A 26414-nucleotide genomic window follows, 5' to 3' on the forward strand; every position below is an offset into this window, starting at 1 on the left:
AAATATTGCACTGCTGAGCCTCAGGTTAGTGTACTGGAGGCATATGAAGGGAAAGGACAGTGCATGGTGAATCTTGACTGATCTCAGGCATATAAAGGTAGCATTGCAGGGCTGAATAATCAGAATGCAGAAGTGTCAAGTCCTGGACTTAATTATGATGTCCCAGATTTTAAGCCCCAAACCAGTGAAGTGCATGACTATAATGGGGGTCCTATTAAAAAGAGGCCTCAGGAAACCTATGGTAGAGTATCTCGGGAAGCCTACCGTGCACAGTTTGAGTTACTTGCGGATCAGAATGGTTGGGATGATGAGAAGAAGGCTGCAGAAGACACACCAATGAAGAAATGCAGGAGAACCTTGATAAATAGTGTGTGAGAAGACAGACGAACAGACGACATGCAGTGTAGTAGGAATGGGAATCGTAGGAAGAAATGTTACTGTACTGCAGTGATGGGGCCGGCATCAGATGATGAGGACCTGCGGAGGATGCAGATGGAGGATGCAGATTTGCATCCGGTGTTGGAGCGGCTGCAGTGGAGTGCAGTGCGGCCATCTTGGGAGGAAATTTCCAGGTTAGGCCCTGTGACTGAGAGCTACTGGAGTCAGTGGGACCTTCGCTGCAACAGATTACTGGAGCATCAAGGGGAGACACTCGATGGCCTGAACAAGTATTGGCAACTGGTGGTTCCAAAGAAGATGAGGTCCGAGATTTTGGATGAGTCCCATAACCAGATCACTAGTGGGCACCAAGGAGTGAAGAAAACTCTAACCCAGCTGCGACAGAGGTTCTACTGGATTGGCATGCATCAGGATGTTGAGGAGTGGTGTCGGGCCTGTGGTATGTGTTGTGACAAGAAGGGACCCAAGAAATGTTGTTGCACCCCTCTCCAGCTGTACCAAGTGGGTACACCAATGAAAAGAGTCACAGTGGACATTGCTGGACCTTTGGCACTCACTGAAAGAGGAAACCGGTATATATGTGTCGCCATGGACTACTTCACAAAATGGTCAGAAGCCTATGCCATCCCCGATCAAGAGGCTGCGACTGTTGCTTAGGTGTTGGTTGATCAGTTTTTCTGTCATTTTGTTATGCCACAAGAGCTACATTCAGACCAGGGTGGAAACTTCAAGTCTGCTGTGTTCCGTGAGTGCTGCAAGTTATTGGGGATCAAGAAGACCAGGACGACCCCACTAAGGCCACAATCATATGGGATGGTGAAGAAATTCAATTGGACCCTGGGACAAGAACTGGCCAAGTACTGCATTGATGGACAAACAGAATGGGACCAGAAATTACCTGCATTGCTAATGGCATATCGGTCTGCATCCCACAAGTCTACTGGCTACACTCCTGCAAAACTGATGTTGGGCCACGAGTTACGTTTACCTGTCGACTTGTTAATGGAAAGACCACCTGGTGAAGAGTTGCCTACAGACACCACCGGCTATGCGAAGCACCTTCAGGAAAAGCTGGCTGAAGTACATCATCAAGTGCGAGGAGCCCTCAAGTTTTCAGGAGAAGTGATGAAGTGCAAGTATGATGCCAAGGCAAGTGAAGTGAGCTTCAAGGATGGTGATCAAGTCTGGTTATACAATCCTCAGCGTAAGAAGGGACAGTCACCAAAGTTGCAGAGCCCATGGGACGGGCCTTACACTGTGTTGGACCGTCTATCGGACGTAACATATTGGATTCGGGGAGGCAGGAAGTCTCGCCCAAAGGTGATACACGTGAATCATCTGTGGCAGTACCATGGGCCAGGACAGTACAGCTGGGATGTCTCTGAGGAATTGTGCTCACCTGCAGCCGAGGATGTTGAGGACCAAGGAGCTGAAGTGCATGAAGCTGGTGACATTTTCCCGAGGGAAGAATTGAATCAAGAAGAGGACCAAGACCTTCCTGGAGGAGTGGACTATGTGGAGGAACAAGGACATTGTCGGAAGCGGCATAGAAGAAGACCTGATAAGTTGAAAGATTATCTTGTATATAGTTAGATGTTTCATTAGAATTAGGGTTTATGTTTATGTTTGTGTATACTGTGTAGTTTTGTCGGGACGACAAAGAACTGGGGAGGGGGTAGTGTTGGGAAGGGGATTTTGCCAGTTAGGTAGTCTCGTACCTTCGGGACGTTTCTGGTACTGTAAGTTTCGGTACGAGTCGTCAGGGTTGCCAATTTGCCTGATGTTTGTGAGGATAGTTATTTCGTAAGTTATGCATTAATTTAATGTGCTTTTTCTCAGTAATGCTTTATTTAAGTAATTGTTTATTAAATTATGTAATTCAAGTTCGTATGGTTAATGATTTAGAGTGTTATGTAATGTGAGAACTCTAGCATGTCTCGTAGTTGGTAACTGTTGTTGCTAGGGGCTGATGCAAGACAGTATGTCCTAGAATGTTGGAGAAGTGGACGTTTCTAGAACAATGCAAGCTTATATAAGGATGGTGTAGAGATTATTACAAGTTTAGTCGGGTGTCAAGTCAGTTTGGAATTTAGTCGGGTTTCAGGTCAGTTTGTGTGAAGTGCAGTCGGTGTCAGTGAAGACTGTATATTTTTGGTACTTGTGAAAACAGTGGCAAACAGTGACGGGTTACTGAAGTTTGTATATCAGTGGAACTTGAGAAGACAGTGAAGTGTATTAAGTGTAATTACTGTCAGTGAAGATTATTTTCAGTACTTGTGTAATAAGTGAAGTGTTAGCAAGCATTAAGTGTACTAACTGTGAAGTGTTGTTAAACATTAAGTGTAACTGCAATCAGTAACGTGTGTATAGCTCCAGTGCTTGTGAGAACAGTGAAGTTGAAAAGCATTAAGTGGAATTATTTGGAAAATAAAGACAGTGAACTTTAAGGAGCCAGTGTTTATTTTCGCCTCAGCTGATCTTGTGTACTGCACACCTAAAGGCTGACCATAGGAAGAACAACTCACTGGGCAACGTCCTTCCTATACTGCACTACTGCTGTTGGAGCCTGTGGCAGTGTGGGGACTGGGATGTAACAGATAGATAGATAGATAGACAGATTGACAGATAGATATACATATACCGTATTGTTATATTATAGATGGATAATATACATAGATAGGTAGATTATAGATAGATATATTATAGATAGATAATATATGTACCGGTATACACACACACACACACACACACACACACACACACACATACAGGGTGTAACGCGACGTATGACAAAAACTTACACCAGTGATCTATCATGCAATTTTGAGTATATTTTGTTCTATAACATATACTCTCTGTGACCCCACTTCAGTACCCAGCATTCGGCTGTTTGGGTGTAAAAGTTTAGTGGCTGCATGGGTGCCATTGTGCGAGAGCTTCGCAGGGAGACGGGAGACGAGTATTATTAGCTTATACTGTACAGTACATAAAAATCCCATATCCTAAACGAGTTTTAAGAAGAAACTTGACGAAGTCTATTGCTTCTTTAACATCGTCATGCATTCCTGCAATTCTTTGCACAAATCGACTGTAAATTAAGGATTTAATTCAAATTTTATGGCTTGCGAGAGAGTAGGGAGGGAGGAGAGGGGCTGGTGTGTTGGTAATGTTTAGTTTGTAGGATATTGCTACGAGCATTGTCATAACACCCACAGCTCATTCAATGGAGAAACGTTATTGTAAAGGGAGATAAGCCTCACTTTAAGTCAGGAAGAATAATATTTATAACAATTTTTCCGCTTAAGCAAATTGGCGCGATTGGGTATCTCCACCTGTATTCCTCGCTGCATCACTGGCATTACCATCGCAGAATCCGTAAAAATAGATGATATCTGCATATTATTCATTGTTGTACGTACTTGGCATGCTGTTTCATGAACAAGCTGAACCCAATGAACACCTGAACGCGAACAACAGTATCTGAAGAGGGTGCCTCGCCTGAAAATTTTCCCCTTCAAATGACAGTGGACGCAGGGTGGTCAAGTCCCTATAATCAATCTCGCTAGTTTAGTCCTGAAAACTTGCTAGAATGTTGCCAGATAGTAAACACTGCAAAACATCGCTAGAACATACGATTAAATCCCTAGAATATCACCTAAAAATGGCAAAAATATCCAGAATGTAGCTAGATATCATGTTGTCAGATGTTAAATAGTGCCGGTAGGTATAAGCAAAAAGTAGGTCCAGCTGCATAGTCGTTACATTGGCAATGCTGTGTCACTGTTCTCACGTCATCACATGAAAACAATGGTGCCACGTGTACTTGCAGCAGAAAAATTTTAATGAATAATAATATTACTCTTGACTTAAAGGAATGCTAGTCACTCATTACAGTAATGTTTTTTCATTGAATGAGCTGTGGGTGTTATGATAATGCTCGTAGCAATATCCGACAAACTAAACATTACATAACTGGCAACAACACACCAGCCTCTCTCCTCCCTCCCTACTCTCTCGCAAGCCATAAAATTTGAATTAAATCCTTAATTTACAGTTGATTTGTGCAAAGAATTGCAGGAATGCATGACGATGTTAAAGAATCAATAGACTTCGTCAAGTTTCTTCTTAAAACTCGTTTCTACTGATAGGATATGGGATTTTTATGTACTGTACAGTATAAGCTAATAATACTCGTCTCCCGTCTCCCTGCGAAGCTCTCACACAATGGCACCCATGCAGCCACTAAACATTTACACCCAAACAGCCGAATGCTGGGTACTGAACTGGGGTCACAGAGAGTATATGTTATAGAACAAAATATACTCAAAATTGCATGATAGATCACTGGTGTAAGTTTTTGTCATAAGTTGCGTTACACCCTGTATATATATATATATATATATATATATATATATATATATATATATATATATATATATATATATATATATATATATATATATTGTAGAGACAAATTATATGCATGTGTACAAATGTTTTTTACGCTCCCGACCGGATATCGGACCCGAGACTTCTAGATAAAAGTCATGCACTGATACCACTACACCACAGTGGGATAAAAACTAAACCCTTTAATTTTTCGATTTTCCGACGACTCAGCTTTTATCATGCCCTAGTGTACTGGTATCAGTGCCTGACTTTTATCTAGAAGTCTAGAGTTCGATTCCCGGGCAGGAGACTAAAATACACACACACACACACACACACACACACATATATATATATATATATATATATATATATATATATATATATATATATATATATATCACTCTTAACATCCCATCCAATTATGTTTTTCCACTGATTAGGAAGAATATCTCACGGTGCAAGACTTAATAGAAATCTAATGCTTTTACTATAGTCACGACCTGTCAGTGTTATACATGTTAAAATATTTTTCTTCTATAGGCTGATAAGGATTTTTGGTTGTGCAAGGGTTAAGCTGGCTGTAAGGTAATGAGTGAAAAGGTGGAAAAGAAGATGTGGAAGGACACGTTACTATTTTACTTTAACTTGGCTTAAAGCTGACATTTCCCAATCTTCATTCCTGGGTATCAGCAGCAGATTAAAACAAGAATATGATCCAAGTCATCAAGAAGTGATATGAGAAGAGTGTGGAGCCGTAGCACTGTCCTATTCTGCCACTGAACTTCATGAATTATGCTGCAATAGGAAAAACTCTGGGCAAAGTTAAGGTGATAACAGTATAGAGGATTTAAGGCCTGGGTGTATTGTGGGAGCAGGAGCAGCCCTTTACTGCATGCCGTGTTATTAATAGGTGTTAGAGTTTAAATCAGCTTCATGGTTGTTAGAGTTCAGTTCCTGTCTTCCACGTTGCTCATGATGTAGATATTATATTGGCATTATATAGACATTAGTATATACCTCCTAAACACAACGTACAGGACGCAGGGTCTGGTAGATTTCCATTCATATGGACTAACCGACTAGGGCTGGTTGGAAGATTTCCATTCATGTGGACTAATCGACTAGGACTGGTTACTCCACGTGTTTGAATATGTCATGAAATTCTTGGTCGTGTGGACTACGAGGATGTTTGAAATAAATCATATGGTTAAGGTTTCTTGATGGTCTTGGACAACAAGATTCTGGATAGACATTATGTGAACTAACATTCCTAGTGAGAAGCTGTGTAGGTCTCCAGCAGACACTACAACCTGTACATTGTGTTTATGAGATATATACTAATGCCTGTATAATGCCTATATAATGTCTACATCGATTGTTTGCACGAAAGGATACAGTACGTGATTAGTGACTATGGCATCCAGGTAATGTGATAACAGCAATTAGATCTTTAACATACATCATTCACGAGTATGAAACAACGAGTTTTATCATTTCGGCCATCCCCCTTTTTTATTCATAAGTTGAGGAACCGGAGTTTGATTCTTGGTTCAGTCAAACAGGACAAAATAAATAAATACACAAAGCTACATATATTTGTTTCTCTGTCTAATACGAACTTAATGCGAAGCTTCACACAAAAACGGCCATATCAACAAATTTAAAAGAAAAATCTGTTTAGGATCATTTGGGGTGTGCATTAAGGAAAAAAAAGGTCGGAAACCATCCCAGTATTTAATTTCCTGCACGCAGATGACAGGAAATTTCAACACTCTTCACGGCAGTGATCTATAGTCCCATGAAAATGGAAATTGTCATGGTGCAGCGGACTAAGTTACCCCTCCTTCTAAAAACAAAAGTGTTTTAGCCATTTTGGGAAAGTCTTTGTAATTTTCTTAGATTCTGAAGGATTCAGAGAGCCCAATGGCCTCTTATAGCCTTTATACATACACGCATATATATATATATATATATATATATATATATATATATATATATATATATATATGAAGCCTCTGTGGTATATATATATATATATATATATATATATATATATATATATATATATATATATATACACTGAAGGACAAGGTTTCGCCAGGGTAATAAACTTTGGGAGCGTTCTTCAGGCGACGTAATGCATTGTCGGACACAAGGGGTGCTGTGGTTGAACAAGTGTCGCATACTGTAAAGTATGCTTGCACCTAGTCGGCTTGCGTGGGCCGATTACACTTAGTTCACAGACTACACACACATCCAAAGCCACTCCAACACTACAATTACACTTACAAGCACTTCTCACTCTACATACAATCTCTACTAGACAGCCTAAGCCACTTGGGAGTGATACATTGGCTGTATCATCCCCACTTCAGTCGTGATAGGCCGGTCCTGCAGTGGACACTCAAACGGCTGATTAGATGAGAGATGAGATGTGACAGGGGGGACACAATCTGGCTGCACTATGGAGTGGTACTACTACTCTGCGGCCAGGTTGTGTTAGGAAGAATACTGCCACCGTATTCTCTGCGTGTCGTAAAAGGCGACTAAAAGGGGAAGGGTAAGGGGACTAGGGACCCCCTCCTCTGTTTTTTAGTTCCTAAAAAGAAACGGGCCAGAGAAAGGGATGGGGGATTGAGTTATCCCCGTACCCTGAAGATTGGGTCTGTGAATGTGTTTGGATGTAGTAAGATTGAGGCTAAAAGGGAGGAGACTGGGAAAATGTTTGTGAGAAGAAAGTTGGATGTGTTAGCTTTGAGTGAAACGAAGATGAAAGGGAAGGGTGAGTCTATGTTTGGAAGTGTGAATGGAAGATTGTCAGGTATTGATAGAGGAAGGGCAAGAGAAGGTGTGACCTTGTCAGTGAGTCCGGAAGTACAGCAGTGTGTGATTGAATGGAAGGAAGTATCATCGAGACTGATGTGGGTGAAAGCGAAATTTGAACGTGAGTTGTGGGTGTTTGTGAGTGCATACTGGCCTGGAAGTGAAAGGGATGAAGAAGAGAGGGAGTCTTTCTGGAATGATGTTGATGAGTGTCTGCAGAGTTTTGGAGCGAATGTGAATGTGGTAATGATGGAAGATCTGAATGCTAGAGTGGGAAATGTAGCAGTTGAAGGTGTAGTTGGTATGCATGGTGTGCCTGGAAGAAATGAAAATGGGGAACGAATGATAGGGATGTGTGTTGAGCGAGAGATGGTGATTGGAAATACGTTGTTCGAGAAGAAAGATATTTATAAATATACGTGGGTGAAACAGGAGGGTGGAATGATTGTTGATAAAGCATTGATGGATTATGTGGTTGTGTCTAGGAATGTAATAGGAAGATTGTTGGATGTGAAAGTTCTGAGAGGGGAGGGTGGAGGTATGTCTGACCACTACCTGGTGGAGGGAAAGTTAAGAGTAGGTAAGAGATGGGTGAGAGCTAGGAGGGTTAGGTGTGGCAGGGTGGTTTTGAAAGTGAGTGAGTTGGATAAAAGAGAGAAAATAATAGAGTATCAGGAGAAATTGAAAGATGAGTGGAGCTCAGTGAAAGATCAGGCAAATGGCAGTGTGGAGGAGGAATGGGAGTTGCTTAAGAGTGCTGTGGTGGGGCATGCAGAAGAGGTGTGTGGTGTGAGACGCGTGGGTGGTGGCGTAAGAAAAAGAAGTGAATGGTGGTGCGAGGAAGTAAGTATGGCTGTGGCTAAGAAGAGACGTGCATATGAAGTGTAGCTGCAGAGGAAGAATGAGGTGTCATACGAGAGGTTTAAGGAAAAGAGGAATAGGGCGAGAAGGGCTGTGCGTGATGCTAAAGTGGCAGCAGATGAGAGGTAGGGTAGGCAGCTGACTGAGAATTTTCAACAGAATAAGAAAATGTTTTGGAAGGAGGTGAAAAGGGTGCGAAAGGGAGAGTCTGGGAAGGAAGAGCGAGTAAAAGCAGAGGATAGAAGGATGTTATCTGTGATGGATGCATTAAGGAAGAGATGGGCAGAGTAATTTGAAAGATTGTTAAATGTAGAGGAGGAAAGGGTGGCTGGGATTGTGGCGGATGGAAGGGTGCAAGGAATAAATGTGTTGGGAGAGTTGAATGATTCTTTGCTCACGAAGAAGGAAGTGAAGGCAGTAAAGGAGATGAAAACAGGGAAAGCTGCAGGTGGTTGGTGGAGTGACTACTGTTGACTGGTTAGTAAGAATGTTGAATGTGTCCTTTGTGAAAGGTATGGTGCCAGTTGACTGGGCAAGTGCTTGTCTGGTCCCGTTGTATAAAGACAAGGGTGATAAGTATGAATGTACTAGCTTTAGGGGTATAAGTCTGTTGAGTGTTGTAAGTAAGGTGTATGGTACAGTGTTTATTATGAGAGTTAGAGAGGGTACAGAGGGAGTGATTGGTGATGAGCAGTGTAGCTTTAGGAAAGGGAGGAGATGCGTGGATCAGGTGTTCGCTGTGAGACAAGTGTGTGAAAAGTATTTAGGGAAAGGCAAGGATGTGTTTTGGGCATTCATGGATTTGGAGAAAGCGTATGATAGAACTGATAGGGAGGATATGTGGACTGTTTTAAGATTGTATGGACTTGATGGTAGGTTACTAAAAGGGGTGAAAAGTTTTTATGTAAATAGTAGAGAGTGTGTAAAAGTGGGAAATGCTGTGAGTGATTGGTTTCCCGTGAGAGTGGGGCTGCGACAGGGATGTGTGATGTCGCCTTCGTTGTTTAATATTTATATGGATGGTGTTGTAAGGGAGATGAATGCAAGAGTTTTAGGTGGAGGTCTGAGTCTGGTGAATGTTGATGGTGGAGAGTGGAATCAGAAGCAGCTGCTGTTTGCAGATGATATTGCACTGGTGGCTGATTCAGAGGACAGATCGAGACAGTTGGTAGAGGAGTTTGGAAGGGTGTGTGAAAGGAGGAAATTGAAAGTAAATGAGAGTAAGAGTAAAGTGATGAAGTGTACGAGGTTGGTAGATGGTAGGGGGATGAATATAGTTTTGAATGGTGAGTTGCTTGAGGAGGAAGAGTGTTTTAAATATTTAGGGTCACATGTTGCTGTGGATGGAAGAATAGATGCAGAAGTGAAGTTTAGCTTGAATGAAGTAGGTAAGATGCTGGGAGGAATGAAAAAAGTGTTTAGATGTCGTTCGCTTAGAATGGATGTAAAGAGAACACTGTATGAGGATGTTGTGGTACTGACTGCGTTATATGGGGCTGAAACATGGAATATGGGTGTAGCAGAGAGGAAAAGTTTGAATGTAATGGAGATGAGGTGTCTGAGGAGTATGTGTGGAGTGATGTGTATGGATCGAGTGCAAAATGATGAAGTGCGAAGGAGAACTGGAGTTGTTCGGGAGATGGATGATAGAGTTGAGCAGAGGGTGTTGCTATGGTTTGGGCATATGGAGAGAATGGATAATGAGTGATTGGTGAAAAGATAACTAGATCTGATGTGAGAGGTGTAAGGCTGAGAGGGAGACCACGAATAGAATGGATGAACAGTGTGAAGAGAGCACTGGATGCGAGAGGGATGTCTGTTGAGCAAGGAAGAGTGGCTGTGCGTGACAGAATTAAATGGAGAGAAACTGTGAATGAATAAATGATGATGAAGCCCTGAGGGGATATTCTCGCATGTTTGGTCTGATCAGCTAGTCAGGCCAGGTGCGGGTAAGGGGATGGGTCTATTATGATGTGGTAGGGGTAAACCAGCTCTGCTGTCGGGCCCTGCTGTGGATGTCACTGATTGCACTGCGCAGTTGACCCTTGTGCGGTGTGGTGTGGTGAGGATCTGTCCCTTCTCCCCTTTGGGGGTAAGATGCGAATGAATGAGTTTGAATGGATGAGTAAATAGGGAGTGTGTCGTCCTGTCTGGGCTACCTTCTTTACCTTGGGGGAAGCAGCCTAGGTATATATATATATATATATATATATATATATATATATATATATATATATATATATATATATATATATATATATATATATTCATTGTTCACGTGGTGGCAATGATATTTGCTGTTGACCATTTCTGGTGAGAGTGGCGTGGGATCAGAGAGTGAGAGTGAGAGGGGGGGGGAGAGACTCCAACCGCTCCCACACAGTGGTTTTCCACAAAATTTTGCACATGCATCCGGATGCACCAAGAAACACAGCATGCAAACATTTGTTAAACACTTTTCACTTTGACTATTTTTTTTTTTTTTTTTACGATAAAATGTTTCACCCTTCTTCATAACATGTCCTCCACCTAGTGTCGATAGGTGGGATGCCACCACGGGAGCCAAAGGCCGCTCAGCTAAGGTCGATATGCCTCTGTCAAACAGTGCTCTCCATGCCGATAAAAGCTACTTGCCCCCTTCTAGCCTAGGACATCGAAATTCAAAGCTTGATACCTATTCAAGTCTTGTGTTTTTTTAAAACAATTTATGACAACTTCCTTATTGCATCAACCATATTATAAAACAATGAAAATATGACTTTGCTAGTATAATGTAAACGAAAAAGATAGGTGTTTCAAGAATAAATGTGAGCGTAATGGAGTGTATGAAGAATTAATGGGAAGAGAAGTGAGTGAAATTCTAAGAAAACGCATAGAGAAAACTGCATTAGGTGTTTCGAGAATTGTTGTGTCAACAGAGAGCGTGCGTGCACAAGAAACAGTGAGGGCCTGCACCCACATTAGCCATGATTTGTAACTGAGCCAATAGAGTTGGCTATAGTGTGTGATGTGTTTCGAGCACCAAAGCAGCACATGCCAACAACTTATTAGTTCATGGTGCATTAAAAACAATCAGAACAGCTTGCAATGACAAGCCTGTGTTTTAAGCACCAAAGAGCTCCAAAAGTGCACCAAACAACAGCTTGCTATCACATAAAATTTCTCGTATCGGCAGCTAATGTTTCGGCCAAGGGGATTTCCTTAAGAATGGCCCCAGAAAGACGCCTTCCTGACTGTCAGTATGCAACTTTATTATGTTTTGTGTGCCTGTATGTCTGTGAAAAATGCATTTTCGAGAATACTAGTAATAAGTCGACTTGGCTAACAAAGCGACAATCAGTCTCTGCCAAAGGCCCAGCCCACCCAGAGGACATAGTCATTTAGGCCCACCTAAGCGGCTAATGTGTGTGTGTGCATATATATATATATATATATATATATATATATATATATATATATATATATTTAAATGCAGATAAAACAAAAGTGATGATATCTAGAGTCGGTGACGGTACTGTCAAAGACGAGGGAGAGTGGCCATGTGCAGTTTACCACAAGGGCATGGGAAGTAATTCTATCTTGTGCGGTGTTTGTGATAAATGGGTGCACAAGAGATGTAGTGGTATCAGAGGTAGATCGGAAGATAATGCTGATTTTATATGTACGGCGTGTCGGGGAGAGCAGGTGGAGATTGTCAGGCATAAAAAAAAATTGCTGGTGAATCACTTGAGTGTGTGGAAGAGTTTTGTTATTTGGGAGACATGTTGTGTGCCGGAGGTGGGGCTCTGTGGCTAGAGTGAGAAGCGGTTGGAAGAAGTTCAGGGAGCTCTTGCTTCTACTGACACTGAGGGGGCTTTCCCTACGTGCTATGTGGTTTTTGTATGCAGAATGTTTTAGGAGTGTAATGCTGTACGGTAGTGAGACCTGGGCAGTAAAGGAGGAGGATATTTGCCGGCTCAGACATACAGAAATGACAATGATTAGGTGGATGTGTAGTGCGTCCCTGCATGCAAGGTCCAGGGGGGGTGGGTTTACGATGGAAGAGTTGAGAAGTAGGATGGGACTGGAGTGTATTGGTGTTGTGATGAGGAGAAGTAGATTGAGATGGTTTGGACATGTGGAGAGGATGGGGGATGATAATTGGGTGAGGTAGGTGAGAAGTGTTAATTCTGGGGATGATGTTATGAGGGGTAGACCGAGAAACATTTGTGACAAGGTCATTGTGAGCTCAGGGTTAAGGGACTGAACAGGGAGGTTGCAATGGATCGTGTAGCGTGGAAAGCTGCCATTAGGTGACCAAGGCCGACGCATGCAAGCATGTTGGAACCTTTATAAACGAAACGACGAAACGAAACGATATATATATATATATATTTATATACATGTATATATATGTTTATATATACCGGGTATATATATATATATATATATATATATATATATATTAAAAATAGATGGAAAGAGCATTTTGAGACAGTTCTTAATAGACCAATACCACCAGAAGAGGATATACCGTCTGCTCAGGAAGATTTAAATATAGAAACAGGAGAGTTGAGGCTTGCAGAAGTGGAGAAAGCAGTAAAACAGTTAAAGAATAATAAGGCACCAGGGAGGATGGTTTATTTCCGGAAATGTTTAAAGTGGAGGGGGATAGATTAATAATGATCTTGACCAAGCTATTCAATAAGATATGGGTGACGGGGTTACTACCATCAGTTTGGAAGAATGGTGTAATTGTTAAAGTTCCGAAGAAGGGAGACCTGAGTGAATGTGGTAATTGGAGGGGAATCTCTTTGTCACCGATAGCTTTGAAAGTTTTCAGTAGAGTGTTGTTAAATAGGTTGGAGCCGGTGGTTGAGGGTATTCTGAGGGATGAACAAGCTGGTTTTAGAAAGGGACGTGGTTGCAATGATCAGATCTTTATAGTTAGGCATTTGATGCAGCAAGTTAATGAAATGAGAGTACCGTTAAGTCTTTGTTTTGTTGATTTTGAAAAGGCTTTTGATAGTGTTTCGAGAGAGACTATGGGGAAGATCATGAGACATTATGGAATACCAGAGGAGTTTGTGAGGGTCATTATGAACATGCATGAGGACACATTTTGTAAAGTGATGGTTGATGGTTGTCTGAGTGATTCGTTTGAAGTCAAGTCGGGAGTAATTCAAGGTGGTGTTTTATCGCCTTTACTATTTATATTGGTCATTGATTACATTATGAAACGCGTTGGAACAGAAACCGGTGCAGGTATACTTTGGGGAGAGAACAGGAAACTTTTGGATTTAGATTATGCAGATGATATAGTTTTGATTTGTGATGGGCCAGAAGAGATGCAGAGAGTCTTGGACTGTTTGGTGAGTGAAGGTCGCAAGGTGGGTTTGGTTATTAATTGTGGAAAAACTGAAATAATCAATATGAATATGGAAAATGCGCAGGAATGTGTAATTGGAGGTATGGTTGTAAAGCAAGTTGATAGGTTTAAATATTTAGGTACTTATTTAGCCAAGGATGGTTCTTTGAACTTTGAATTCGAGGAAAGGTTAAAGAAGGCTAATCAGGCAATGGGAATGCTTAAAAATATTTGGAATAATAACAATTTTTCTGTGCATACAAAAATCAAACTTTATAAGGTAATGGTTAGGAGTATCTTAATTTATGGACACGAGTCTTGGTACAGCACAGTGACTATGGAAAATAAATTCTTGGTGTTTGAAAACAAAGCACTTAGAAGAATATTAGGAGTTAAGTGGTGGGAAAGGATACCAAATAGTAGAATTAGAGAAATAACGGGAGTGCAGCCGGTCGATGAATATGTTAGGTTCTCACGATGGAAGTGGCTAGGACATGTGTATAGGAGACAGGGAATAGTACGAGGTACACCAGGGTGGGTGGCACTTGGTAGGAGAGGTAGAGGAAGGCCAAAAGAGACGTGGGTGAGGACAATGAGACGGGAAGCTGGAGATGAGTGTTGGGGAGATCTTGAGGAGTTAGTACAAGATAGGATGTGGTGGTGTGAGTTCATCGAGGCCCTATGCATCCCCGAGGGTGCCACAGGAAATGATTGATTGATTGATTGATATATATATATATATATGAATCTTATACATTTACATATATTTATATGTCAGTGCATTACTGAAGTTAATATACATTTCTTCAGGGGTGATCCTGCACTTAATTCTGGTGTTTGTCGAGGTAAAAGTGGTTCTTACTCTATTCGACAGCCACAAATGTCTCATGCTACACTGCATAACAAAATTACAGCCATTTCAATCCTCTCCCTTGCTTTCTTCAAGCTCAAAAAACATTCTAATAGTCTGCATATCCTTAATAGTTATAATAGGACTTAAAAACTATCCTCATTAAAGAAGTGGTTTAAGAATGCATGACAAAAATTCTTAATATTGATCTTCCCCCTTAGAATGAAATTATTCAATGCAAGTCAACTAGTTCTTGGAACTCTCGAGAAACAACCTACTAAGGAAAACCTATGAACTTTTACCCTTTCATAAGGATGTCGTGTTTTGAATTTTATTTTGATTAACGTCAGACGATATAATTCAGGGTAGAAGCCTCTCGGGCAAAAAGTGGATTGATTAATCCCTTTAATCCACATAAACATTGCTATCAGTGCATGAATATTTTTTTTAAACCTTGTTAAATTCATATATCCAACCCAGGATAACTGCTAGGAAGTTTGTGCCATGAGATCAAGTAATCTAAACATGCACCCTCGCACGTCTCATTGAACAGCAGCCGTGAATCTTATTTGTTTAGATATGCTGAAGCATCTCAGTTAGGATTAGTGTAATGGTACTGACAGGTCTGTTTAATTTGTGTTTGAGCAGCATAAACCGGAACCCAGTAATACAATGTGATGTTAACCATCAAATGTTTGGAACTGAAGAAGATGAAATACTTCATTTAGATTCACGTCCCTCATATCCTACAAGTGAGGTCATTTTCCCCCACAACAGACAATGGAGCGGCACAGAGGAGCTAAACTGACCGACATGAAGGAAAGGGCGATGTTTGTGTGGCTGTGGGTGGGGGGGATGTCACTGCGCCTCATCGCTAAACACACGGGGGCAAGCGTCACAACGGTGTACAGGTGGATACGTCGCTGGCAGAGAGAAGGACACGTCAACACCAGATTATCTGGACGCTCGCCACAAGCCCACCAATATTATCATCATAATAACCCTTTTAGATATGCCGGAGAAAATCAGTGTGAAAAGCAGTTTAGTAAAATCTTTTATGTACCTCTTCCTTCATTGACTCCAATGCATAATCTGCCTCAAAACCATAACAACCTTCCTAATTATGCAGGAGAAGATCAAGATAGAAAGCAGTTCAGTGAAATCTCCGATGTACAGTACTGTATCTCATACGTTAACATCCCAATGGCTTAATCTGCACCAACAACATAACAGTCTTCGAAGATACATTGGGGGAAGATTTACCTTGGAAACATAATGCCTCCCACCTCCAGTCCTCCACGTATTCTACAGTATACCTTATCGACGGAGACAGGCAGTCCATCTGGGAAAGAACTCAGTGAGACCTCAAAGCACCACTTACCTCATCCCCTTATGGCTCCAATACTTAATCCACCTGGGAAATGAATTAATGCAACCTCAGACTTTCACTTATTACTTCCTTCAGTGGCTTCAACACTAAGATCCACCTGGGAACCAAATGAGTGAGAATTCTGACTTTAATGCATCACTACCTTTAATTGCTAATATGCAAGATCACCCTAGGAAACAAAATGAGAACTCTGGTCCCCATGTACCCCTGCCCTGAATGCCTCAAGCACATTATTGAAAATTCAGACTTACACATATCATTTCCTTTAATGCCTTTAATCCATGATTCCCCTGAGAAGCAAGTTAATGAGAGCTTTGACTTTCATGCATCTCTAACCTGACCAACGGAAGCGCATGATTTCAGGAGTAGAAGGAAAAGTTCATTCACTTACCCTACTACACAGAGTGAGTGATTCCCCTGTACCTCAGAAACAAAGCTACCGCACAAAGACATCACCAAAACACCAAACTTGGGCACCTTACCCATGAAACATCCCTGAGCAAACATATTACATTGATATCGCCTTATTCCCTTAATCTACCCTATGGCAACTGAACTTCTCTATCCCTTTGCTCAAAAACTGGATTCGGCATGTGCTAGTAATTCAGCTGAGATTAATTACACTAACCACATGGCTTCCTACACTTATTACTTGCATCTGATTGTAAGGATAGGATGAACACATCCATTACTAGCAAGTTTTGAATAGATGTTCAACTACCCAGATCCTAACTTATAACACTGGATCCCTTATATATGCAGTGTTATTAACATCAATGTAATTATGGAAAAAAATGTTGAAAAAATGCATTCTTTAATCAATGAACAACACTAAACATTAAAACCAAACAAACATTTTACTTTATTTTGTGTTTCAGTTAGTCACATCAAATCTACATCTACAGTCAGGTCATCGTATTTTCAGAATGAGTAATAGATGTAGCTAATGTAGTATTTGCCTTATCAGACTGCCCCAGTGATTCTAATTCTCGGCAGTAACTAAAATATATAACATATTGTCATGTGGGGTTATTAAGCAGAGGAAATACAGAGATGAGCTAAGGAGCTCTGTGCATGTTTGTTTATATATGAAGACTGATAAACGGTGCAACATATATGGAGTTTGTTACAAATTATGACCATTTCTTGAAATGACCAGTCTACAAAATTACTGTACTTATAAAACCGAAGCTAAAAGGAAACATGACATTTTTAGCAGCTTCAATGTTATGTATGAGAGCTGTTTCCTAAGCTGAATCAGCAAGAATTTTATGTAAAAAACTGTACACAAGGGGTTCCTATAAGATTGTCTATAAGATCATGATTACAAGAAATCTTCCATAAGATGAATAAGATTTCTTCGTACTGAAGGAGTTGACTGCTTCCAAACCCTTCAGTACAAAAGATGTTAATGTGTCTTGAATATTATACCTAAATGCACTAAGTGTATGTAGACATAGCCGAGGAGTGTAATTATATAGACAAGGTTATCTGGTTGTATCGTCGATGGGAGTTGCACCAAGAGAGAGAGTACTGTAATGGTGAGGCATTGTAGGAGATGTCAGTGTATGCCTTCTCTGTTCCGTTTATCTCTTCGAATTTCAAGTGGGATGATGAAAGGGGCAGATTTGGGTCGATGGAGTTTTTTGCAAGACACTTATATTGAATTATGACTTACAGCGTAACACAGCATGACAGCAAAGCCTCCTAACTGACCCTTGGGTTATCGAGTCTTTTTCCAACCTCTTCTCTCTCCTGCTCTCTCTCTTGTTCGCTAACCTTCCTGCATGTGATATAGGACTTATATCCCCCTCTGGCTTCTGACTAAAGTGTGTGGGCATATGTAATTCACCGGGTTGTCAGGATCACCTGATGGTCGTGATCGTCAGCTTTTACCCTCCCGGAAGGGAGCTGAGGGCTCATATAGTCCGATCTAAGGGCAAGGCTGTAACCTTCACACACGCACACACCCGTCCCCTTGCTCTAGGGGGACAGTAACCACCCATTTCGTCAGTGAAACTTTTCGCAACCTGAGCGAGGCGCGAACTCCCGTCTAGAAGATGGCAAGCAAGAACGTTACCACTGCACCAGCGAGGGGTGTTGCACCAGCGAGGGGTGTGTGCATACGGATGTGTGTATGTGTGTTTGTCATGTTTCCAGCACATGATCAGGGGTGTCTGACATTCTTCATTCGTCTAGGTAAGGGGATGTGTAGGTGTCTTCCTGGAACACTCAGACATAACTACCCGTTTTACATATTGTTACTTATAACTATATAGTTACATACCGTAGTTATATATTGTATAAAATATTATGCCTACATATCGTTTGGTGACGCCCACTATCGTACCAACGACAGTAAATATTGTCATAATATATTAATGGATACATGTACACATTACAGTTAACTTGCAGGTTAATTAAGTGAAATACATAATACTGTAAAACTTACATAATTGTAATAATGTATTCATTATAACTGTAGTCATTGTAGTAATATAACTGTAACATAATAAAACTGTACATGTAAAATAGATATATAAATATAAAAGTAATAATAAAATAATACAATTGCAAGTCTACTGCACTCAATATTACAGTACATATGAGAAGGACTTGCTGTATACATCAATATATTAATGCGACATATTAGTAAAATTATAGCAAGCCTATATTATGTGTAACCCATATTTTGTTATTCTATATAATATATATATATATATATATATATATATATATATATATATATATATATATATATATATATATATATATATATATATATATATATATATATATATATATATATATTTACAATATTTACAATTATTACTTAGTTTGTCTTACTTGTGCAGAACAGTTCTTAAACACTGATGACAGGTTAGCAACCCTTGCTTGCATTCTGTGCATGGCCAAAAATAGTATAGCAAATATGATGGAGAAAATTACAAAGATGACTGGAGCTGGGCTGTATACGGTACTTAATATGGGTTGAATATAATCCTACTGTATTCTTTCCAAGGTTGTGTTGTCTGATTTATTAGTTGCATGGTTTCATACTTGAGTGAAGTCAACTTAATGGGTGCACTTATATTTAAGTTCATCCTAGATAATGACTGGAAGTACTTATGTGTGTGGTAGAGAATAAGGTAATGGTTTTTAGTGGACAAAGTGGATAGTGTAGGTGTCAGGACTGCATAGTAATCTGGTGAGATGTCTAAACCAGATGCTGATGTTTGAGCTCGAGGTGTGTCTGGGCAAGTCACAAAAACTGATGTATTTTGAGTGAAGTAGAAGAACTGTGAATGTGAAATACGTTGATGATGGATGAGTTTATCTGGGGCGAATGTGAAGTTCCAATTATGAAGGATGTCATGATCTTTTATGATAGCTGTTTCACAAGGGACTGTCTCATCTGGCTGAAACATGAAGATGTATGCAGGACAAAGATGAAATGCATGTAATGATGTGCGACATTTGTGTTCAATTGTTGTTTCACTACTGAAAGTGACAGCATTCTGTTTCTTGGGGACTATGATGACTTCTGTTTTGATGTCGATGGTGACTAATGAGTCCATCTTAGGAGGAAATGGTATATTTGATAGACTGTGAAAAAATCATCTGTTACGAACGGTACATGAACTACTGTTGATATTGTGAGTGTTGCTTCCAAATATAGATAATATAACATCAGATTGGTTTCCTCAAACAAAGGTTTCAAACCATGCTTATGTATGCCTTGAATAATTATTTGATGGAGATTGCGAATGAGTAGTAGATTAATGGTGATCCCTCTCTTACCAGCATTAGTAATTCCTTTCATGAAAGAATGATAAGAAGCTCTAACATATTCTAACCGTAGTGTTATTATGTCAATATGTTCCATGATCACTGAGAGGTGTTGGAATAGTGTATTTTTTCCTTCTAGTGCCTTTACTTACTCCACAATGCCTAGAGTTAATGCTTCTGCCTTCCTTATGTTCTTTACAGTCGTCAGTGTTAAGGTGTTCTGGGTGTCAGCCAACTTATGTTGATATGAGAAAATTTGTGCAGTTCTGTTAAATTTGTTACATGTTTCATCTAGGTCATTTTCTGTAGCCAATCCAAAAATTTTGCCAATAATTACTCCGCATAAGTTGAACAAACCACGTCTGTTACGTGTATTTCTGATGTTGTTTCCTGTCCTAAGTGTGTTACTCCCAGCTGATGGGATGTCCTGGATCATGGTGATCATTATGTGCTTAGCCTGTTCTAGCTTCCAGTCTGTTAACTTAATTTAGCTACTTCTTGTGTGGGGTGATCATGTGAGGAAGGGCGTGTTAAAACCGCTTCCAGAGTTCTAAGTGGTCCTGATATTTTCCATAACATTATTGGTACTGTAGGTCTTCCAGTACGTCCAAACAAATTTCGGTACTTATTAAGTTCTGTACAATAACCATTGAGGCTGCTGGGGCGATCAGGCACCGTTGTCTGACTACATGATGAGGGTGTAATGAGGAGATCCTCTTGACGTCAACAGGAACATGATCTATGGTATAATTCGCTTCATCTTTACCTGCCGAAAGAACAACTGTGTTAGATATCTAATCCACTGTTGTTAGCAAGTTATGCTAAGGGTGATGATAGTAATGATGAATACTACAGTTATCTCGACCTGTTTAATCTTATTACCTATAAAAGGAGTTTAAATCAATTCCTAATTCGTGTAAATGCCTTATTATTGAGAGAGCTGTATTTGGTATGCGATCACAATTTATTCTGATATGGGTTAATTGCTTCTGGCTTATTTTCACCGTGTGTACTAGACTTGTCGGTCGTTTTCGGTGGTTTTAAGTTGCTAGCTAAATGTCTTGAGACCTTTTTTAAGTGATCAATATGTATTTCTTTTTCTTCGTCACTCGATAGTGACTTAATCACTGCCTTACTGGCTTTTCTCTTAATGACTCTGTATGGACCTTCAAATTACGGTGACAGTTTGTCTCTAGTGTGAATGATACCATAGAGAAAATCACCTATGTTGATGTTTGATTCTTTTGCCTTCTTATTAAATGATTCTGTCATTTCTTCCTCGGACATCGTTAACTGTTTCTTTACTTTTGTGTGTATTTCTTGAAATTCGCATAAGCGAAGTTTTGGATAATCATCATAATCATAAACGGGAATTTGCTCGCCTTCTAACGTCTCATAAGGGAGACGTTTGTCTGACCCGTAATGATGAAATGAGGTGTATCTCCTATGGATTTATTAATTGCACAATTGAGTGATGCTTCATCTCTGGGGATCCGGTCATCCCAGTTTGCATAATTTTCACTGAGAATGTGCCGTGGTACATCTAATATATATATATATATATATTTTATTCTGCCTTTCCACCAGTCCATTAGAAGCTGGATGGTAGGCCAAGATATTAACCTTTTTTAGATTGTATTGTTTACATATTTCATGAAAATTTCAGAGTTAAATTCACCACCATTGTCACTTATTAGCACCTTCGATGTGGTGAACCTGTAGATCACGCTATCAATGAATACTCACGCGACTGTTTCTGCTGTTTTATCCTTAATTGAAACCAAGATCACTTATCGTGCAAAATGATCAGTGGCAACAAAAAGATAATGATTTTGATTAGTAATTAAGGGTAGACTGTAGCACCAGTTGAGCAGGGCAGTATTCCCAAGGTGGATGGAAAGCTGATGACAGGGAGAGCAGGAGCTCCCGTTTCATCAGCCCTTGGGACTAGTTCCCGACCATCCTCCTTTGCTGAACTTTTTCAGTGACTCAGTAACACAGATAGTAGGCCAGCATGCTCTCCAGTACAAGTTTCTCTTACTATCAACACCAAACTACATGCACAGTACACACTACACTTCCTTTTCCAAAATTCAAAAAATATTATCATGGCTTTGAACTACATAGCCTCGGAGTCCCCGGGGAGGGGGACCATAAATGCCCCCACTTTCTGCCCCTTTCCTGGCGACGACTCGAGCTGCTTCGAACCACTGTCTGACTCACTTCTTCATTTCTGCAACATTCGTGGCCTTTCCTCTAACTTTCTCTCTGTTGAGCACCACCTCTCCTCTAAACTTCACCTTCTTTTCCTAACTGAGACTCAGCTGTCTGAGGAAACTGACAGCAGACCCTTTTCTCTATCTTCCTACTTTCTCTATTCTCATTGCAAAGCCAAAGGTGGCTGTTGTGTATATATACACAACGACTTATCTTGCTCTCGTGTTCCTGAACTCGATTCTTCTGAATTCTCTACACTCTGGCTTCGGCTTTCCTATAATTCTCTGACTAAATATATCTGTGCTGTTTACTTATCCCCTAATTCTAGTGACTATCAAAAATTCTTCGACTGTCTTACTTCTACGATGGAACACATTCTATCCATGTCTCTTTTCTCTGAAATGAACATTGAAATCTCCACCACCACCTTTGGCTCTCCTCTCCTTTCACTGATCCACCTGGTGAACAAGCCTACACCTTTTCTATCCTTAATGACCTAGAGCAGCTTGTACAGCACCCTACCCATATCCCTGACTGCCTTGGTGAGAGCTCCAACATACTTGATCTCTTTCTTTCAACTAATCCTTCCACTTACACTGTTAATCTTTTCTCTCCGTTGGTCTCCTCCGATCACAACCTTATCACCTTAACATGTCCTATCACACCGGTACAGCCTGTGGACCCTCCAAAGAAACGTCGTCTCTGGCACTTTGGAGCTGCGGATTGGGAGGCCCTCAGGCAGTACTTCTTTGATTTTCCCTGGAATGATTATTGCTTCCATGACCGGGGGCCATCTGAGTGTGCCTTGCACATTACGGAGGTTATTCTCTTGAGCATGGAAGCATACATTCATTTCTCATATCCTTTGACTAATGCAAGAAAGCCTTAGTTTAATCACGCTTGTTCTAATGCTGTCCGCAACAAGGAGAGGGCCTATAATAGGTACCGGAGCCAACCCCTCTGAATCACACATTTTATACGTTTCTGCCCAGAATCGTGCTAAGTCTGTTCTTCGCTCTGTTAATAATAATTTCATCCGTACTAAATTCACTCATCTCTCCAACTCGAATTCTTCCTGCTCCTTCTGGCACCTTGCCAAAAATCTTTCTGACAACTTTACCTCATCATTCTTCCCTCCTCTTTTCTACTCTGATGGCTCTGTAGCTATTTCTTCTATGATAAAGAAGATCTCTTCGCTCAGACTTTCTCCTCCAATTATACCTTAGACAATTCTGGTACTGTTCCTCCATCACTTCCCCCCTCTGACTTCCCCATGGCTGACATTAAAATTTCTTCAGCTGATGTATTTTCTGCCATCACAGGCCTCAATACTAACAAGGCATATGGGCCTGATGGAGTCCCTCCTGTTGTTCTCATGAACTGTGCTTCTCTGCTTACACCCTGCCTAGGCAAACTCTTTCACCTTTGTCTATCAACTTGTACCCCTCCTTCTTGCTGGAAGATTCCTCTCATTCAGCCAGTCCCAGACAAGGGTGACCATTCCCAATCCTCTAACTATCGTCCAACTGCTTTTGCATCCTGTGTCTCAAAAATTTTCCAAGTCAATTCTTACCAACAATTTTAAAGCATCTTTCCTATCACAACCTTCATTCTGATCATCAGTATGGGTTCCGTCAGTGTCGCTTCACTGGCGATCTTCTCACCTACCTTTCAGACTCCTGGTCATCCTCCTTTCGGGACTTTGGCGAAAGCTTTGCCATTGCACTTGACATCTCAAAGGCTTTCGATCGAGTGTGGCATAAATCTTTAATTTCCAAACTGCCCTCTTACGGTTTCAATCCTTCTATCTTTGCTTTCATCTCTTGCTTCCTTTCTGGTCGTTCTATACCCGCTGTTGTAGATGGCCATCGTTCATCTCCTAGATCTATCAACAGTAGTGTCCCTTAGGGCTCTGTCCTATCACCAACTCTTTTCCTATTATTCATCAATGACCTTCTAAGCTGTACATCTAACCCTATTCACTCATACGCTGATGACTCCACCCTTCTCCTTTCCCTTCGGTTCCCTCAACGCCCATCTCAGCAGTAACTTCAACAAACAAGGGATGAGGCTATGGGTCACCTTATGTCTGACTTGGCTCGTATCTCTGACTGGGGTAAAAATAATCTTGTTGTTTTTAATGCGTGAAAGACTCAGTTCTTACATCTATCAATCCGACATAATCTTCCACAGGTGTACCCACTAATGTTTAAAAATATTCAGCTTAATCCTGCATCATCCTTGAACTTGCTTGGGGTTTCATTTACTCGGGACTTGTCTTGGAAAGATCATATTACATCTCTTGTAAAATCTGCGTCCAAGAGATTAGGTGTGCTAAGCCGACTCCGTGCCTTCTTTATTCCTGCACAATTTTTTACTATATTCACGAGTTTTATCTGTCCCTGTGTAGAGCACAACTCTCATATGTGGGGAGGTTCCCCACATACAGCTCTTCTCAATAGGGTGGAGTCAAAGGCTTTTCGTCTCATTAACTCTCCTCTTACTGACTCCTTTCAACATCTGTCTCTTCGCCGCAGTGTTGCATCTGTATCTATTTCCTATCGCTACTTCAATGGTCACTGCTCCTCTGAACTTTCTGCCTGCATTTGTCCACTTTTACGACGTGCGCGCAGCACCCATCTAGCAACAAACTCTCATCCCTTTTCTGTCGAATTCTCTAATGCAAGAGTTAACCGTTACTCACAGTCCTTCATTTATGCAACAGGTCAACCCTGGAACTGTCTCCCTCTGTCTGTATTTCCTGCTTCCTATGATCTCCAGTCTTTCAAACGCAGTGTGTCCAGGCATCTCAAAATGATTGGATCTTGAATTTGGCTCTCTCCTGTATTTTGTTTTTCTCATGGAAGGAACAGTTATTACAGGCTCGTGGCCTTTGGTTCCTCCTTCCTCGCAAAAAAAAAAAAAAGTAAGTAAATTAACCGTGACAATGTCCCATGGTTGGTTAGGTACATGATATTTCCCTATAGGTGCAGATGATAACATGTAATCTTTGTGTCTTGCACATGACTCGCATTTGTCTATGTGATTATGTATGTCTTTTCATAACGTTGGCCAATAATATGACATTCGGGCCTGCCTGACTGTCCTGACCTTGCCAGGATGCCCTGTATGTGGACAATCATGTATTATCCTTAAGATGTGAGATACCATTGTACTATGAATGACTAAGTGCCTAATATTTTTTCTATGATTTGGTTGTCCTGGATTTACACTGTATAAGGCATTGTTTACCACTGTGAATTGTTTAAGTGGTACAGGTACCTTGGGTAATGGTACATCATCGCCTGACACAACATGTCATATTACCATAGACCATACTTGGTCCTGTCTCTGTGCTTGTGAGATTTCTGGATCTGTGATCGTTTCACCATTGTTGGAGAGTGACGTGGACTTATTGTAGCGACATTGGCTAATGGATTTCATGATAAGGCACCTGCTGCCAGATTTACCTTTTATGTAGTGAAGATTTACATTGTGATTCTGGAATTTCCATTTCCATCGTGCACTCCTCCCAGAGAGGAGTTTTTCTTGGAAGATCCCCACGAGAGGCTTTTTGTCTCTGTATAGGTGAATTTCGTATCCGTACTCAAAGTCACGAAATTTCTGTAGAGCAAATACTACCGCTGGGGCTTCTAACTCTGTTGTTGTACAGTAATTTTTCTCTGCTCCTTTTACTTGTGTACTGACATAGGCAGTGGGTTGGTTTACCTCGTTTATCGTCTTGCATTAATACAGCACCTAAGCCTTTGAAGGAGGCATCTGTGCAAATTATGAATGGTTTTGTGAGATTAGGATAGGCTAAGCAAGGTGCATATGTAAGTTTTCCTTTAATTGACTATATGCTATTTTTTCTTTGTTCCTCTCCCCACTGAAATACCACTTGTTTTTTCAGTAAGCGAAATAATGGTTCTGTTATGTGAGAGAATTGTTGTATAAACGCTCTGTGGTACCCGGCGAGCCCCCAAATTTGTCTTACTTCATCCACATTTGTGGGTTCAGGGAAATCCCTTACTGCTTGTATTTAGTCCTCAGGGGTGTGGATCCCCTCTGCATCTAGTCTGTGGCCTAAGAACTTTATTTCCATTAAGCAAAATTTACATTTAGACAGCTTAATTTTAAAACCTGCATTGGCTAACTTGTGTAGGAGCTGGTCTAATTTCTGTTCTGTAGATGTTCATCTATTGTGTGTGTTACAACTATGATGTCGTCCAAGCACACAGTATACAGTCATCTAATATGTCAGACAATATACTATTCATTAATTGTTGGAATGTGCCTGGAGCTGTCCTTAATCCCACTGGCATTCTTTTATACTGATAATGCCC

The 26414-nt window shown here is 40.7% G+C and overlaps 1 protein-coding gene across 1 annotated transcript in view; it reads left to right on the forward strand.

Annotated features, from left to right (window-relative positions):
- The first annotated feature begins 450 nt into the window (after positions 1 to 450).
- Positions 451 to 26414, forward strand: part of LOC145397164 (uncharacterized) — a 102230-nt gene continuing 76266 nt past the window's right edge. The window contains exon 1 of the mRNA XM_080270361.1: positions 451 to 668. Within this exon, the coding sequence (XP_080126487.1) occupies positions 451 to 668 (218 nt within the window). The remainder of the gene's footprint in view (positions 669 to 26414) is intronic.

The sequence above is a fragment of the Coenobita brevimanus genome, chromosome 40 (assembly GCF_032717465.1).
Source record: "Coenobita brevimanus isolate Jiangsu-jjx chromosome 40, ASM3271746v2, whole genome shotgun sequence".
NCBI classification, from domain to species: domain Eukaryota; kingdom Metazoa; phylum Arthropoda; class Malacostraca; order Decapoda; family Coenobitidae; genus Coenobita; species Coenobita brevimanus.